The sequence below is a fragment of the Moschus berezovskii genome, chromosome 9, assembly GCF_049115385.1.
Source record: "Moschus berezovskii isolate FMDL1 chromosome 9, NW_MosBer_1.0, whole genome shotgun sequence".
NCBI classification, from domain to species: Eukaryota; Metazoa; Chordata; class Mammalia; order Artiodactyla; family Moschidae; genus Moschus; species Moschus berezovskii.
Genome location: NC_142468.1, coordinates 30,778,339 through 30,795,096, shown reverse-complemented (window position 1 = coordinate 30,795,096; position 16,758 = coordinate 30,778,339). Strand labels below are relative to the sequence as shown.

The window sequence follows — 16,758 nt, the reverse complement described above, 5'->3', positions numbered from 1 at the left end:
ACTTTTTCTGGGTAGAGGACAAGCCAACAATTCCCCCATGATTTTGACTTCTCTGTCTTGGCTTATTTAACCCATGTCTTCAAAGAACATCTTCCAGGTGTACTATCGGATTCAATCAGACTGGAGAGGAAGGGCAGGCAGGATCACTGTGACCTTGAGGGGGCCCACAAGTCCCCACCTAAGAGCATACCTGAGGGCTAAGGGACTGAGCCCTCCGGTACCCTTGGTGCGAACTGCCCCTGTGGACTAAGTGGGCATAGACACTAGTTCTGCTGGCTTCGGGGTGGCTGGAGGAGGTAGCCTGGGAGAGTTTTTAGTCTATTGGGAAAAACCAGAGAAAGAAGAAATAGCATAGAGGGAGCACGTGGGCCATCAGCCACTTTCCTCACCTTAACCCTGACCCACCTGTTCCTGTTGAGGCCACCTACCCAACTAAAGAAGGGCGGAGTGTGCGCCGCGACGGCCCAGCCCGAAGCACGCTGCGGGCCTTGGCCTGCGCCTCCTTCCTGGGGCCCCGGCGGTGCGTGGGGAAAAGGCCTCTGCTCACCCCAGGGCCTCGGGCCAGGCGGGGAAACGCCTGGCCAGGCCCGGCTGGTCGATGAAGCCGAACTGCCTCCTGGCCGTGCCCGAGACCCTAGAAACCAGTACCGCTCTCCTCGGCCATCGAAGGGGCGCACTGTGTGACCGGCACCCCTCCGCCGAACGCGCGGGGGATGAGCCCAGGCCAGTGACTAAAACCCAGGCCGCAGGAAGCAAAAGACACGGGCCATACGTGACGCGGGGAGGGCGGCGGGGCCTAGGCCGCCTCCTGACCAGGCTGGGGGGCTTGAGCACGGCCGCCTTGGAGTCTGAGACCCAAGGGCGCTCCCACCTGCCGCCCCGCCCGGGAGCCGCAAGCGGCCATGACCGCTTCCTCCTGCCACCACCCGGCCTGGTCCAAGCCCTTCAGGAGTGCTTTCCGCGCCTCTCGGGGGTCTCGCCAGGAATTTAACTCCTTGACTCAAAAGAAGGAGGGAGACCCGATGAGGGCTTAGGATGTGACTCCGGGGTGCCTGAGGCCACGGCAGCCGCGATGTCCCACGAAGCTCAGGCCGCGGCACCCCCTTGCAGCCTCCGCTCTCAGGGGCTCCGCGGGCCGCGCCACCAGGCCCCGCGCCGCGATGCGACTCCCTCCCGGAATGTGGACGTGAGCGAGCCTCGGTGAGGAGGTGAGGGGACCCCGCCCGGGTCTGGGGGCTGAGAGCAGCGGCACCTCGACTCCCAGTGCCTCGGGAGGGCAGAGAAGCAGGAGCAGCCTCCGGAGTCTGCGGGGTGGCAGGAGAAACTCCCCCAGTTTCCTGCTGCCTGAGACGCGCGGAACGGAAACCTCTGGCTCCCTAATCTGGACTTGTGCCTGCAGACTTGAGCGAAGACCTCCAGGCGGCAGAGGCAGAAAGAGTGAAGCCCTTTCGGCCGCAGTTGTAGGCGCGGCGGCGGCGGCGAGGCAGAGGAACAGCCGCTCCGTGCGCGGTCAGTGCCAGGGGCCCGACCGGCCCTCAGGGTGCGGAGGACAGCGCTGCTCAGCAAACTCAGAGTTCCCCGTAAGTGCCAGTGCCGCTGCCTCTTCATGGAAGCCTCCACTTCATCTCTGGGTCAAGACTGAGCTGTCTTTGCCTGGAGGATAGTTCCCGGCCCCAGCGGCGTCCGGTTCCCAGCCCGCATCTCGTGGGGCTTGGGGGCTCTTGAGTCCCTGTCTGCTAAGCCAAAATTCAGGAACCGCCGGCCAAGTCCTTTGGCCTTCCGAGTATTTAAAGAAGCTTCGTTCTCAGCCAAGAGGTCAAGGCGAAGAGGCAACAGGGACCCGAAGTATCCTGTGTTCAGATTTAAAACATCCAAAATTTGAAAATCGCCCCAGTATATTATTACTTTATTTCACTCTGTAAAATTCTGTAAGGTTTCATCCTAAAAACTATCTAGAAGTCATTGTTTATTACTTTTAACTCTCCTTACGGAATCTGTAAAGGAGAAATCAGAAAGTGGCTTTTGATTCAGTTAAAGTGAGAAGACGAGAAGGTAAATTGGAGGTCCCTTGACAGCTGGTCCTTGATTTCCTCGAGGAAGAAAATAAATATGGTTAGTTCCCCCCCCGCAATGACTGCTATAAAATGATTGCCAAGAAAACTCAAGGCAACATCCAGCTTCCTCACCTCCTCCTGCTTGTCCCCAGTTTAGCCAGACCGAGAGGAGGATGGTGAGGGAGGCACATTGTGCAATTTCTTATTAAACACATCTGGAATATGTGCACTCTGGATCGAATGCCAGGGATTTTACAAAGAGTTTATGACTGTGACAGAAAATTGTCCTTTTAACGAGTTTACAAGCAGTAATCACAGGGGCTTTTACAGGACCGGCTGGCCCGCTCTGCTCCTTGCCAGATCTGCAGACATTTCCAAGATTCACCAACTAAGGCAGCAGGAAGTGGGCCGAGGCACCCAGGGAGACAGAACTTCCCCGAGTCTAAAATTATACTCAACAGAGCTGGAAGAGTGGGGGGTAGTCATCGGAGTAGGAAGAGAGGGCTTGTAAGAAATTAAAGTAATTGGCCCTTCCTATTTTCCAGGGAGATTTCCGCGGTGTCCTTTGAAGCCTGTCAGGGTCATTGAAAGCTATCTTTGTGCTGGGTGTTTGTTTTGGGCAGTGAATGTGAAGAATGCACGGAGATCCCCTGTGAGAGCCCCTCCTGCAGAGGGTGGCATTTCTCCATGGCCCAAGACGTGGAGAATAAACACCCTAGTGACTTAAATAAACACCAACTTAATGATCCAAAACACTAACAAGGGAGATTGGGACTCTGAGCTCCCAACGCAAAGGATGGTCTCTGAGCAGCTGTGTGAACATCTGTCCATCACTGAGGGGAAAAATGACTTTATAAGTAAAAGTGACTACAGTTAAGTACAGTGACCCTTTCTCCCTGGAACTCAGTCAAAGCCATTTGGCATTTTAAAAGAAGAAGAAAAAGAAGGCCTTAATACCCCTACCCCCACTTCTAGATCAGGACAGGAAAGATAGGAGAGTAAGAAAGAAATGAACATATTAATGGTGACACAGATGGAGAAAACTCAAAATTATGAAAATGTCATGTCATAAAATAAATAGACTTCCTTTAGGGAGCAATATTTTACAAAGCACAAGCAAGCCAATCCTGTTATCCTGAGTAGAATTTTAATAAATAATGCCATTTGTTTCACTAATTTTAAAAGCTAAATACAAGGTACATCATTTTTGCCCCAGGCAAAAATAATATGGAGCCTACATGATTACTGGGATTGTTTCTGGACACCATCCGGCAGCACTGCGAAGAGCTCCTGTCCTGTTGGTCTGCTTTCTATTTGTACAGATTAATTCACAATGTTGCTATCCTTGTACCAGTTCCCTTTTTTTCTCCAAGCAGATAAATTATTTTACTTTCACAGTCTTGTCATAAATTTGTTAATAATACAAAATAGCTAACGTACGGATTCTGTGGAGAAAAGCTAGTGGTAAACAAAACTTCATAATCTAAGTAATAAAAAATAAATACACCAAATTTGAGTTCACTCTTTTTCTGTCACATAATTAACTCAGTCACCATTCTTGGTTCAGGGGATGGCCTTCAACGTACCCTGCAATTCATAACCACCATTAAGTAATAATAATAATAAAAAGCCTATTCGTTAAAAAAGGGGGGAGCCCAATGACAGCAGTACACAACTCACCTTTCAGAAACAGAATCAGTACTCCTGGTGTTCTACTAAGTTTTAATTTAGACTGGTTTAGGTACAATAGAAAAGAAACCTGCAAACACATGCTGTTTTAGTAACAAATACCAGGTAGCCAGATTTGTTACGTATTTTTGCAAGCTAGAAACTAGGAATAGGAGAAACCCTTAACAGGAGTAGGCTACAGATATGAGAGCTTCAAGGGCATGAGAAGTAATGGCATTCAGGAAAGTGTTTTTTCACATTGGTACATTTTTTAAAGTTTGCCATAAAAAAACCCAAGAAAACAAACAACAACCAAAAAACCCCACTAAATTTGACAAAAATAGTTGTATTACTAAATGGTCACTTCTATTTCTAACTGCCTCACATAGAGAGCATTAAGACATTTAGGCACTTGTTTTTTTCCCCCTAATACTGTTCTTTCCTTTTACTCTACATAAAATTATTTAACACTAAATATGAAAAATGTAAACTTAATTTTCCCCATCAAAAAAGGTATAAGATCATATTTTTCCTATTCACCTTAAGAATGCAACCAGTTCCTCTCAGGTTGGAGGATCTTTTCACTGTTTTAACTTCCCTCTCTCTTTAATTTTCATTTCCTTTTCCGCATCTCAAAACATTTTCCATAAATAAATTAAGGTGAAATAATTAAAATCCAGTTGATCTGTAATTCCATTCACTGAAAAAAAGAAAAGAAAAAGGAAACCTACTGAAGCAGGAACACGGGTTGCCCAGAAACAAGGCTGGGTAACTGGATGTTTTTGTTTGTTTGGGTTTTTTTTTCCCCCCTGATCTCCACACTGGGAGGGGAAATGTAGAAGTGGAAAGAGTCGGAGAGAAGAGGGCACTACGTTTGAGATCGCTGTTGGTTTTGATTTTTAAAAAGATATTTGTGAAAGTCCACCATTCCTTTATGCGCAAAGAACCCCGGAAACAAGCTGCAAAAAATGTTCCTGATGTCTATTTACAAGTGTCCCTAGTTGCTGCTTCAAGGCCCCAGTCCCTCCCTTCTTAGGACCCCAAGTCCACCAAACTGGAGGTGAGGGGGCCCAGCAGGGAGTCCTGGAGCTGATGCTGGTGGGCTTGCAGGCTGTGCGCGGACTGCGAGGCTGTTAAACCGGGTAGAGAATAGTTGGAGCTCCTGGCATGGCCCATGTTGCCCTGTAGCAGAAGAACCGAGTTCTGGTCTGGACTCTGGGGAGGTGAGAACTCTTCTTCTGAGCTGGACATGAGTGGCTTGCCCCCTTCCAGAGGAGAGAGTTGATTCTGCTTGTTGGAGGAGGAGTTATTGTTTTCGGTGTTCTCCCTAAGAAATAGAGGACAACACCATATGGTTAAAAAAAGTGTGAGATGGAGGGAGGGGAGCTGGAAGAAGGAAAGGGCCATTGTGCAATCAGTCACTGACCCAAATGGAGTTCTGCCCTCTCACCCACCCCACAGAGTCCTGGGGGAAAGAGAGGAGGCCTAAGAGACTTGAGAAAGGTGATGCTGGGTCCTTTCCTCTTCCAGAGTTTAGAAAGCCAAATCAGCAGGGCTTATTTGAAATGCACAAAAAATTATTTTTGAATTTTTGTTCTAACAGTTATTATTAAATACCTATTAAGGAGTAAGTACCACATTTAGAAGTAAGGAAATTTGAAAATCTTCCAACAAATGGTCGTTGGTGATGAAGAAAATGACGGGGGGGTGGGGTCGAACAGCGCCCAGTGCGCAGATGTTTGGTGGTGAATCAAGTCAATTGTCCTGTTCCCATCTGAGGAAACAATTAACCATCGAGGTTCCCTGCCCCTGCCTGGAGGTTGTGGTTTCAGAGGCACAGGACAGGTCATGGGAAGTGGTGTCCAGAGCGGCCCAGTGACCTGAGTAAACACAGGGAGCGCAGCCAGTCTCTCCGATTTCATCAGGGAGTGGGCCCTCTGGCCTGGCTTAAAGGACGGCCGTTTTGTAACAGACGTCTAGATGGAACCGCACAGTCCCCGGGCCGGTGTTATTCGCTCAGTCGGTGCCTCACGGTGCTCTTTCAAACTCCCTGAGGACACCCACACCGGCGCACACTTTCCCGGCAGGGGAACTTCAAGACCCGGCACATCCTGGGCGGGTGTGAGGTAGCGGGGTGTCAGCCTGTCTCCCAGCCCTAGCGCTTCTGCCTTCAGAATGCTCCCCACCCCGGAGCTGCCTGTCTGTCCAACTCTCCCCATCTCTCGCAGTCTCCCTCTCCCAAAACGCCCATCTCAGCTGAATTTCTCCAGACTCTTGCTTCCCAGAGGGAAACAAGGCGGCGACTTCTTCGGCCCCCAGGCTCCGAAGCGAACAAAAGAAACTCGGCCGACTCGGGCGTTCAGTTTCCCCCTAAACTACTCGGCTCCCCGGAGCTTTCTCCCCGCCGCCGCCGCCTCCCCAAGGCTCTCCCGAATCTCGGTCGGAAACTCTACAGCAAAAGAGTGGAGCCGGGCCAGGTGGCCAGGGGTGTTCGCGTGAGGAGGGCGGAGGCAGAGACAGGTTGAAAAAACTGTTGGCTTCTGCGTTCTGGGGTGAGAGAAGTCCGAGACTGGAGACCCATTCCTCGCCCGGGTAAGCGGCGCGGACAGCGGGCCGGACCCGCCGCGGCGCCCGGCCACGCGCCAGGGAGCCGACGAAGAGCAATCAGTTCTGGGCTTGGGGCGCCGGGGAGTCAACGCAGCGCCAACCCTCCCAAAGCGCTCTCTTCTGGGGACTTCTTTCGAAAGACTCCTCCCTGTGTGCAGCTAGTGCGAATGCAAGTGACCTCTCACCCAAAAGACTGCCAGGAAAGCGCGACTGAAGGACCGGGCGCGAGTGGAAACTGAGCAGAAGTTCCAGGACAGCTCCACCCTTCCGGGGTGCGAGAGGAGGGAGGTTCGAGACCCTCAGCCCCCAGTGACCCCTTCCCCGGCGATACCAATCAACATGTCCCTTCTGCTTGATATAATACTCACTCCCCACCCGCCACTCCTTTCCAAGCCAGCCAAGAAGACATGAAAAACAAACCTAGCGCCAACGTTTCCCGACACTCACATCCCAGGAAATCCACGCGCCGACACTCAAATCAGATGAACACCGCCCCCCACCCACCCCACCACCCCCATCCCTAGCGAGCGATCTCAGAGTTCATGAACTTTCGCCGCAGTGCCGCGGAGGCCGGGGCGCCGCCCCGCGGAGGGGCTTCGGCCAGCGGGGTGATCGAGGTGGTTGGTGCCTGCGGGGGTGGAAAGGGGCGGAGGGGAAAGGAAAGCTTCCCAGGGTCGCCCGATCTGCGGGAATGATGCCGCGTACCTTTCCTTGGCCTCGGCGGCACGGTCTCTTTGCCTCCGGTTCTTAAACCAGTTGCTGACCTGGGTGGTGGTGAGACCGGTGGCCTCGGCCAGCTCCCGCTTCTCACGCGGCGAGGGGTAGGGGTTATGCGCGTACCACTCCCGCAGCACGCCCCGCGACTTCTCCTTGAAGCAGTAGCTGGTCTCCTCGCCATCCCAGATGGTTCGTGGCAAAGGGAATTTTCGGCGCACCCGATATTTGCCCACCGCGCCCAGGGGCCGGCCGCGTAACTTCTCGGCTTCCACGTAGTGAGCCTTCAGCCACAGTTGTTGCAGCTTGGGGTGATTGTGAGGCGAGAACTGGTGGCTCTCCAAGATCTTGTAGAGCTCGCGGAAGTTGCCGCGGTGGAAGGCGACCACGGCCTTGGCCTTGAGCACGCTTTCATTCTTGTGCAGGTGGTCGCAGGCGGGCAGCGACCACAGGAACCTGCCCAGGCGCTCCAGGTTCCCGCCTTGCTGCAGAACCTCACACACGCACGCCACTTGCTCCTGTGTGAAGCCGAACGATGGCAGCATCGACATGGCTGGGGCCTGCCGGGGCGCACTACCCGGGCGCACGCGGCAGGGAGCAAAGCCGAAAAAGCAGGGGGAGGCAGCCGCAGGGAGGGGGGCGCGGCAGCTCCTAACCCCCTCCCTAGGCTGTGCGAAGGCGTAAAAGCGAGTCAAGACTTGAAGACGGGCAGCCGAGTAAGTGGAGGAGTAAAGCGCGCGCTGAAAAAGGAACAGCCGGCTCACTCCGCAGCTTTTCGGGCCTCGCTGGCTCCTGCCTCCGGCCGGGTGGATGCTGCTCGTTGCCGGGGAACTTGGTTTCTGTTCTCCCTGCAGCTGCCTTAAAGCGCGCAGCGTCCTCGGCGCGCTGATTGGCTGCGGGCGGCGCCTATCCGGGGCTGGCCAGCCCGCGCGCCGCCGGGCCGGGCTGCGAGGCCGCGCCGCCCCGCGCGGGGAGGGCGAGGCTGTACAGCGAGGGATAGGGAGTGGTGGGAGGAGAGGGACCGCGAGTGGTGGGAAGCGAAGTGGGGAGGTGGGAGGGAGCGGTGCTTCCCGAGGACGGAGGGCGGTGGGAGTGGGTGAGCGCGTATGGACCTTGCAACGTGAGCCCCCTCTGCTGTGTCACCTAAGGGCAGCCGCGCACATCTTTGCACAAATCAATGGCTCCAGACCTTCTAATTCCCCTCCTCTCCCTCCGTACCTCTGTCCCTGTCCTTTGCAGACTTGCCATTTCCCGGTGAGCTCATATTTAATTACCTTAATGTTGGAATGAATAAGTAATGGATTGATGAATAGCTTATGGAACGCGATAAATAATACAAGAGTAGACCAGTTCTCCGGGCTGCAGCCGCTGCAAGAATGGCTTCTCTCCCGGCTGGCTTCAGCTCCAGGAGCCAAACCTAATTTCCTCCCCTCTTCTCTCCTGCCCCCACCGCCCTCCAAAGCGCACAAATACTCCCAGCTGTATAGCGCTTCCCTCATTCTCAAAAGGCCGCGACTATTTGGGACCCAGAGAAGAGTTGTATAGAGCATAGTTGCAGAGCAAATAGAGATTCCAAGAGTTCATTTGCGATTTGGAATTTTAATTATCTATGGTTTAAGTCGGAGGCAGGCTTCTGGACTCGGTTTCCCTATCTGTGCGGTTGCCACCTCTGCTACTGAGGAATGCTGAGAAGCTTTACTTCTATTAGCAAAAATGCTTTGGGAACATCGCACGAAAGGCGCTGGATGGGGTGTAAATTAAATAAAACTGTGTCCGGCTCCAATAGCCGTCCGGTTGTAACATAATATTGCCCTGTTCTGAAAGGGACACTGCCCTCAGAGCGAGGACGACCGCGGCTCCAACAAGATTAAATAAAGAGGGGTGTGTGTGTGTGTGCATGTGCGTGCCTGTGTGTGTGTGTGTAGATTGCAATGCTGGCCTATTTTACTGCCAGGGATTGAGAGCTGTCTTGCAATTTCAGTCCCATCATCTGTTATTTTGTGTATGTGTGGAGAATGCTTAGTAAAACTACAGAAACAAATGGAGCTGTAATTATCTTAAGCCTCATTTGCACACCTTGTTCCAAGGCAATTATTAAAACGATTTTGAAAACAATTAGCGTCTCTAAATAGAGATAATCTATTGTCAGTAGCCGAGACTGGCAGGAGATAAGAACAATGCCTGTCGATAAGAGGAGCCAAAGGGTGGAAGGAGAGTGACTTTATGACTATACTTATCTCTGATTAGATAACTTCAAAACAGAATTTTAAGTACACTTCAAAAATGCTTTTGATTTAAATGCATCCTTAGTCAATGCGGAACAAACCCTAGGTTCTTTAAATTTGCTTGTCTTCTTTAAATATGTTTTGGTTCCATCAGCAAGAGCATAGCATCACAGAACCATTTACATATTGAGACGTAAGTGGGAATAGAAGAAGGAGAAGCACTGTGTGGGTTTCCCCATTTATTATTTAGATGGTTTTAAAACAAAAAAAAATAAATAAATAAAACAATGCACCCATTCCAATGCACCCTGCGATGTACATCTTAAAGTCGTGAAGGGTTTCCACACCCCACCCCACCACCATCTGTCTCTTGGGAGAATGAGTAGACACCAAGCTGCTTCTCCGCTGAACTCCCAAACAAAGCTTTTTGCATCTTTGAAAACTTTCCCTTCAGTATCCCAGGCAATTAGAACTTGGAAGCAATGCTGATATTTCATTATGTTTTGGATTATCTTTAAATGCATTTAATGAGTGCATATTATTTCAAGAGAACCCCTACCACATGGAGTGCCGAATGACTTACTTTCTAAACTGGAAACCTGGCAAAGCTGAGCCCAAGCCCATGTGTCTGGTAATTTTCCCTCATGGTCTTATTTTAGTGCTCATGATGTTTCAGATGAAGTCTTGAAGAGCTGCAGTGTCCTGCCAGAAGGAATGTCTCTGCTTGGAACAGTCATTATTGACATGGCAGCTGTGTGCGGACTGGAACGGAGGTTTAAACTCGGCTCTAAAAAATCAGTTAATACCCTAAAGTCTGGAGCAAGTGCGCAGAATTACAATGTGTGTGTGTGTGTGTGTGTGTGTGTCTGTGTTAGGGGGGGAACAGGGGGGCGTCTGTAAATATAACCATGTCTCTTAAAAGACAAAGGGTAAGTTGAATATGGGATGTACTTTGTAATTAACAATTTTGTATAAGGAAATGAGGCACAGCTTGGACAAATAAGGGCAGGTATAGATTTACAGGGAGCAGAGAGATGACAATTAGACACCCACCACCTTCCCCGCCCCCAGCCCCCCACCCCCTGGCTTCCTCCAGACCTCCCTGCCCACTTCTTTTCATCTCTCTTCAAAAGGAATCAAGACGCACTAGACGGTGGCGACAACTGGGAAGACGACTGTGCGGATGCGGCGACTGCGGGCACCACAGTTGATAAGAAGTGGTGCTCCTCCTTGGAGGCCGTGCTCTGGCCGCCAACATTTCTCTCCTAGAGTTCAGTCCAGTAGGTCGCACGATTAGAAAGGAAATGTGCTATTCGCTTTGTACCAACGAGCCTACCTGCTATTTCGATCCCTCGGTTAGGGAAACCAATTTTTATAAATGTTAATTATTGGCTCGGATATATAAGGTTTCCCAAAATGGAACCTTTCACTGCAAACCACTAAAAGAGGTAAAATGACATGAATTTACAAACCACATAAACCAAATGATCCATTTTAAATCGCACACAGAAAGGTTTGAGTTGTTCTAGTAACTTAAAACCTTTTGCTGTCAATGCAAATCACAAGAAAACAGAGACTCGTCGGAGATTTAAAGGCAACGAGCAGCACGAGCCGCTGCCCTCTTCGTGGGTCCCCAGAGTAACACAGCTGGAAAGGGGCTCCCAGAGCCAGGTTTCTGCTCTTCTGTGCCTCCTGCCTGCAGGTAACCGCCGGGTGCACACAACTGGTCTGTGGAAAGGTCGATGCGGAGGCATCAGTTGGTGTTGGGGTTTCTAGGTCGGGTTAACACAAGGCCTTGTGTCCTCTGGTTGAGACCCACTTATTTCCCTTTTGGCTTGGAGCGAGCTGCTTGGAGGCTCCTGGCCCGCTTTCTTGGAATTCTTTTGCCATCAGGAACGACAGCGAGGATTCTACTCTACCTACAGATATTTGGGAGTCAAGGGCTTTGGAAGGTGTTTCATCAATAAATTAGTCGTCGCTCTGGGGCAGTGACGATCCCAAATCCTGGCTGAAGTGACAACGTTCATCTTTTCCTTTACTTGGTCGGAAACTCCAGGTGCCCTCGACCCCTCCGGATGCCGGGCTCCGAGGGCGGCGCGGCGCCGAAGCAGCCTCCCACCTGCCTCCTGGGGGACGCTGCTCCCCGAGAGCTCTGGATAGGCCGAGGGCTCAGGCGGGGCGATATGCGGACCCGAAGGAGAGAAATCCAAAACCAGTCCATTAGTAAATGAGTTTTGTGTTGTCAAGGTTCTTTCCCATCCACTTGCTGTTCTGAAAAATAGATCACGTTTCGTTATCTTTAGTGGGAATCTGCAACGTGACACCGGATCCGCGCGGCCCCCGCCTCTCTCCCTCCCTTCCTTCCAGCCTCGCTTGGCCGGGCCAAGGGGAGCCGGGCGGCCTCCTTGGCTTATTTCTGAACAATGAAGATTTGTCTGTTCCCCTAATATATTTATGTATGTATGGAGGGAGGGAGTTTTCTCCTGCAAGCGGGAAGCGCGCGACCGGAGCCTCTCGCTTCCTTGGTGCGAAAACGCAGCGCCAGCCCAAGACGCCGGGAGACTGCGGTTCCCCGCCTACACCTGGACAAACAGAGCCGGCAGCGAGCCCGGCTTGCTGCTAAAAACCCTGCCGCCCCGCGCGGCTCCTGAAAATACAGTCTCCACATTGTCCCGGGGTCGGGGAAGGGAGAGAGGAAAGAGACAAACAGGCAGAGACACCGCCGCGAGGGAACTCACAGCGAATGGGGACAGTGCTGGAGTGGGCGTACGTGTGTTTGGGGAAGTTACCCTCTCCCTCCGTGTGTGTCTACAGGTTTGGTCTCTGTGTCCCTTTCTGCCTCATCCTCTCTTGCAGCCTGAAAGAGGAAGCTCATTCGTTCTCTGTGTGAACCTCTGATTCCTTCCTTCTCTTTGATTGTCTCTTATCTCCATTTCACCCTTTGTCCTTTTCCTTCACTCACTGTCTCATTCTTCGCGTTTCTCTCTCACACTCTCTCTGTCCAACACCCCGCCCCCCCCCACACACACACCCTCTCTTCTCTCTCTGGATCCATTTCTCTTTTGCTTTCTTCTTTTTCTCTCTCGTTCCTCTCCCTTCCTCAAGGCTCTTGACGCCTGCGCCTGCTTCCCCAGAACCAGGCGCTGTGAGGTCTCACAGACTATGCTGTGCTGATATGCTGCTCCCAGGCAGCACCTGGTGAGTAGACTCTGAAGTTCTGGCAGGGGCATCTGGCTCAGTTGGTGGGCACACGTCACACGGAGTGGTGGTGTAGTCAACAGGTGGGGGCGCCCATGAAGGACTGAAGAAGGTGAGTTGGCCACCTGGGGGAAAATGGCAGATTGAAGCTGCGCTCTGAGAAGGTGTAGGCCCAGAGACTTGCCAACCACCAGATCTGAGTCAGAAGACACCACTCAACATTAGATGCCAGGCACCTTTCTGGAAAGTGAAGGAGAGTGTTGTGAGAATCTGTTCTTAAGAGTCTAAGACGTTCTTGCCTCCTTTGCTTTATTAATATTACCTCAGGGCAAGAGTCCTTATCTTCCATTGAGTTTCCAATCAACTTTTTTTTTTTTTTTGTCAACTAATGTGCATCCTGAATACTGCATATGTCTAAGCTAAGAAGAATTTCCTTTTGGGAGGTGAAAGCCTGCAGTTACTCCTGTTCAGAGGAAAGTGCTAGTGATGGTAATGCAGGGTGACACTAAATAAACAGTTAGGGTGGACTGGAAAGATGGAGTTAATTATCCAGTGAGCTGAGTTTCAGCCCAGACCATCAGGGGCTGATTTGTTTTGGCTCATGGTCCAAGGAAGGAGACAAACCACTCTCTTCTCTACATCTCTTAGGGATCCTGATCAGTCCTGTCTCAAACAAAACAAAAATCACTACCCAGGTATCACTGTTTCAATTAAAATTTAGTGTATTACTCCTCTGCAGACTCTACAAAAATGTCCACTCCATTGCCCTATATCCCTTGAGAGAAGACACCAAGTGATTCACAAATAGATTCCCTAAATCTTTCTGTAGAGACCCACTGGTAGGAAGTGAACATCAGCACTCCTCCCCATCTCTTCACTTACATTTTTACAACTGGCTTATAAAACTACGTGTTTATAAAAACTGAGATCATAGTCTGGTTTTCACGATGATTCCCTGCCCCCCAAAAAAAATCAGGCTTCGTGAAATTTTAGATGCAATTAGATTTATTGTTTTCGTGATTCACTGACTATCCGGTTTCCTCAGGTAAGCCGGCACTTATATATAAATCCTAGTAACTTAAAACTTCTCCCTCCCCACTTTGCTCTTCCCTCCCTGCCTTTGCCCACCTCCCCTCCCTGCCACATTCTGATATTAATAATCCCCGGCTGCCCCTCTTTCCGGGTCATTACGGTACTGCTGGTCTCTAATCAATCCTAATGCGATGGCAATTGGAGTCCCTGATGACTGCGGCTCGGGTTTCTTGTAATGGCTCTACCACATTTTCCTGGACCTCCTTCTTTAACCTGAGATGCCAGGGGGACGAGTCCCTTCTCGGCTGCTGATTACTTCAAGATGTGGGGGCTGGTTTGCGCAGAAAGGGAAAGAGACACGCGCACAGCGTGGCTACCACGGCAGGCTGGGCGGCTGGGGCGAGCAAGGCGTCTGCGCACTGGGAGCTGGCACCCGAACGCCATTCGCTACTCTGTTTTCTCCCCATTTTCCAGGCCCAAACGCACCCTGGTGGACCGAGATGAAGATTCTTAGAGGTTTTCTGTATTTGTTTTTTTTTCCCCCTGGTGCCGAGACGCCTCGGGGCCTCTCCAGTTCTCGCAGGTTCCCACCCTACAGCGTGCGCCAGGACTCCCGGGCCAGGCCTGCCTCTCGCTCGGGAGTGAACGCCTCGCTCCGGTTCTTCTTTCCTCGTGGCTGTCTTCTCCCAGTGCCATTCTCCCGCTCCAATTTTAAGAGTAGTTGTCCTGAGGCGGAACTGGATTCTTCCTCATCTCTCCCTCCGACCCTTGACCTCTCTTCCCTTCTTTATCCCAGCAATGTCTGAAGCTCCCAATGGCTTCCTGACCCAAAGCCGAGGCCAGAAGCTTGGTCCTGTCTTGTCGGGATTTGACCCCATCTCTCACGATCCATGAAGGAGACCATCGCTCGGAATCCTTAAGCTCTAGGGATAAAGGCCCAACACTTCTTTCTGGTTGGTGCCCTTGGGAGAGAGAACCAAGAGCGGGAACTTGCGCCATACCTCCCTCTCCCTGGCGATGTCGTCTAGCTCGCCTCCCTGCCCCTATCCAGGCCCGGCAGAAAAGCGATCAGCACGTTCGCGGCATTTGTATTCTTCCATTTCTCAGCCCAAAGCCATTTAGCGTAACCCGAGCCCAGGATAATTGCCACGTTTCTGCCGCGATACTTTAAAAAACAAGATAAAGCTTCTGAATTGCGGAAGAAAGTGCTGTGAACAAATTGGGCGCTGAGCTGCCGAGAAGGTTCGCTTTGTTAGGGGTGGCCGGTGGTTTGTGACTAGATTAGTTCATTTCTGGGAGCCGTCCGCGCTCTGCAGCGGGGTGAGCCTGAGGCGAACGGCCCCTGGGGCTCCCGGGCCCCGAGAACCGTGGGGAGGGCTAGGGGAGCACTTCAGGCCTTTATGTCAGTGCAAATCCACGCCGTGGAAAATGTTTCTGCATTCCCATACGAGTGTATTGTTTGGGTTCTAAAGGATCCAGATTGTCGCGGACAGAGAAGCTTGACTGCCTCTGCTCCCGAATGGGCCGCGCGCATCTGTCTGAAGCCCCAGTCCTCTGAGCTGCAGAGAAGGAAATGCTGGGTGGAGGGTGCCCACTCACGCATGCCCCTCCGCGCCTCTCGCCCACTGGGGCTGGGCTTGGATTTTGCAACCATTTGCAACACCGCTGCTGTACTTGGCGCAGCCCTGCTGGAAGCCGGCAGGGTGAGGCTTCCAGGCAGCCGGGGGGCCGCGATGGGCGCTTTTAGGGCTGGGAACAAGGTTGTGGGAGCTTTCCTTACCTCAGGTTTACCCGCCACCCCCACCCATCACCCCGCGTGCAGGCCCGCGTCCCCGTTTCGCCGGCCCATCCCAGGTCCCGGGTAGGCTTCTCCGCAGGTGTGCGCCGGCGCCCGGGAGACCTTGCGGCGTAGCGTACTCGCAGCCCCGCCCGCGGGCCCGCAGTGCCCAGTCTCGGGGAGCCGGGCTAACCCCCGCCCCGCCGCCAGGAACCCCCTCGCCCGGGCCGCGCTCGAGCTCTCGGGCGCGGCGTCTGCGCTGGGGACGGCTCCGCCCAGTTCTGCAGCCGGGGGTCCGGCGTTCCGGCCAGACCAGTGGTCCGAACGTGAGAAGACTTAGGACCCCCGCCGCTCTCTCGGGCTGTTCCCCGAAGTGGTTCTGGAGCCTAGAGGCATAGGGGCTTAAGGAAGGAAGGGACAGGGCCGCGGAGGGCGGAGGCTAGAAGGAGGCGAGGGCAGGTCAGCAGAACTGGGATGGGGCGCAGCCCAGCGGCGGGCACGACCAGAGGAGAGAGAGGGCGCTGTCTTCCTGGCAAAGGATCCCTGGCCTGGCCGGCAGGAACCGAAACAAAAAAAAAAAAAAGGAAGAAAGAAAGAAAAGCACAGGAAAGGAAATCTGCCTGGTTGAGCCCGGGGCGGGGGGATGAGGGACGCGCTGTGGGGAGGGCCAAGGGTGGCCGAGCGGATTCTCAGCCCACAGCCCAGCAACCGCTTCTCCTGCTGCGGCCTTGCTAGCGCCGCGTGGCCCCGAGCGAGACTCGTCTTTGGCCCTAAAGGGCCCCCCACCACGGTTGGCTTCCCTCCCTCGCTTTCTCCTTTGGAAAACTGGAGGCGTCGGTATAAGGTCTGCGACGCTTCACTGGCGATTGAGGTGCCGCGATGTGGCCAAGGCAAGCAAGGGCTGGGAGAGAACCAGGATCTCCTTTGCCTGAGCGGAGCCGGCTATTCAGTTTTTTGTTTTGTTTTTTTTCAATTTTCAGGACCCACAGAAGACAACCGCAACGCCAACCAGGGCTTCACGTCGAAGCGCCGCAGCAAGTGGCCTCACCTGGTTTGGCTGCGTCTTGCCGAGGAACGAGGAGGAGGTGGAAGCCCCTCTTCCTTTCATCGACTGGCCTGGGTGCACACTCTGGAAACCAAAGGGTCCCAAGGACATTTACTGTCAGCCATTTCCCCACTCAAACCCAGGAAACTTAATTTACACTACTTCAGGAGAAATTCCTCTGTCATCTACAAAGGATGTGTTGTCTTTCCATGCTCATAACAAACCAGTCGAAGCAAAACAAAAGGATCTCAGACTTACTCATCTTCAGTCTTGAAAGGTCCCTCTGTGTTAATGGATTTAATTAAAGGCCTTCTAGTTTTGCTGATAGATACTAGAACCGATCATCTCCTTACATGTCCGCCATCGGACAGTCCCAAGCTCCAGTCTCCACGTGAATTTCCGGACTCTTCCATAGCCCTTCCGGTAGAATCCAGGTGG

At 52.5% G+C, this 16,758-nt stretch overlaps 1 protein-coding gene across 1 annotated transcript; it reads right to left on the bottom strand.

Moving 5' to 3' along the window:
- Nucleotides 1-3,187: 3,187 nt before the first annotated feature.
- On the bottom strand, nucleotides 3,188-7,898 carry SIX1 (SIX homeobox 1). The gene is made up of 2 exons (XM_055435777.2): nucleotides 7,035-7,898; nucleotides 3,188-5,049 (listed from the first exon to the last, which is right to left on the bottom strand). The coding sequence occupies exons 1-2, from the start codon at nucleotides 7,592-7,594 to the stop codon at nucleotides 4,755-4,757; spliced, it is 855 nt and encodes a 284-aa protein (XP_055291752.1). The 5' UTR covers nucleotides 7,595-7,898; the 3' UTR covers nucleotides 3,188-4,754.
- Between the last annotated feature and the right edge of the window lie 8,860 nt (nucleotides 7,899-16,758).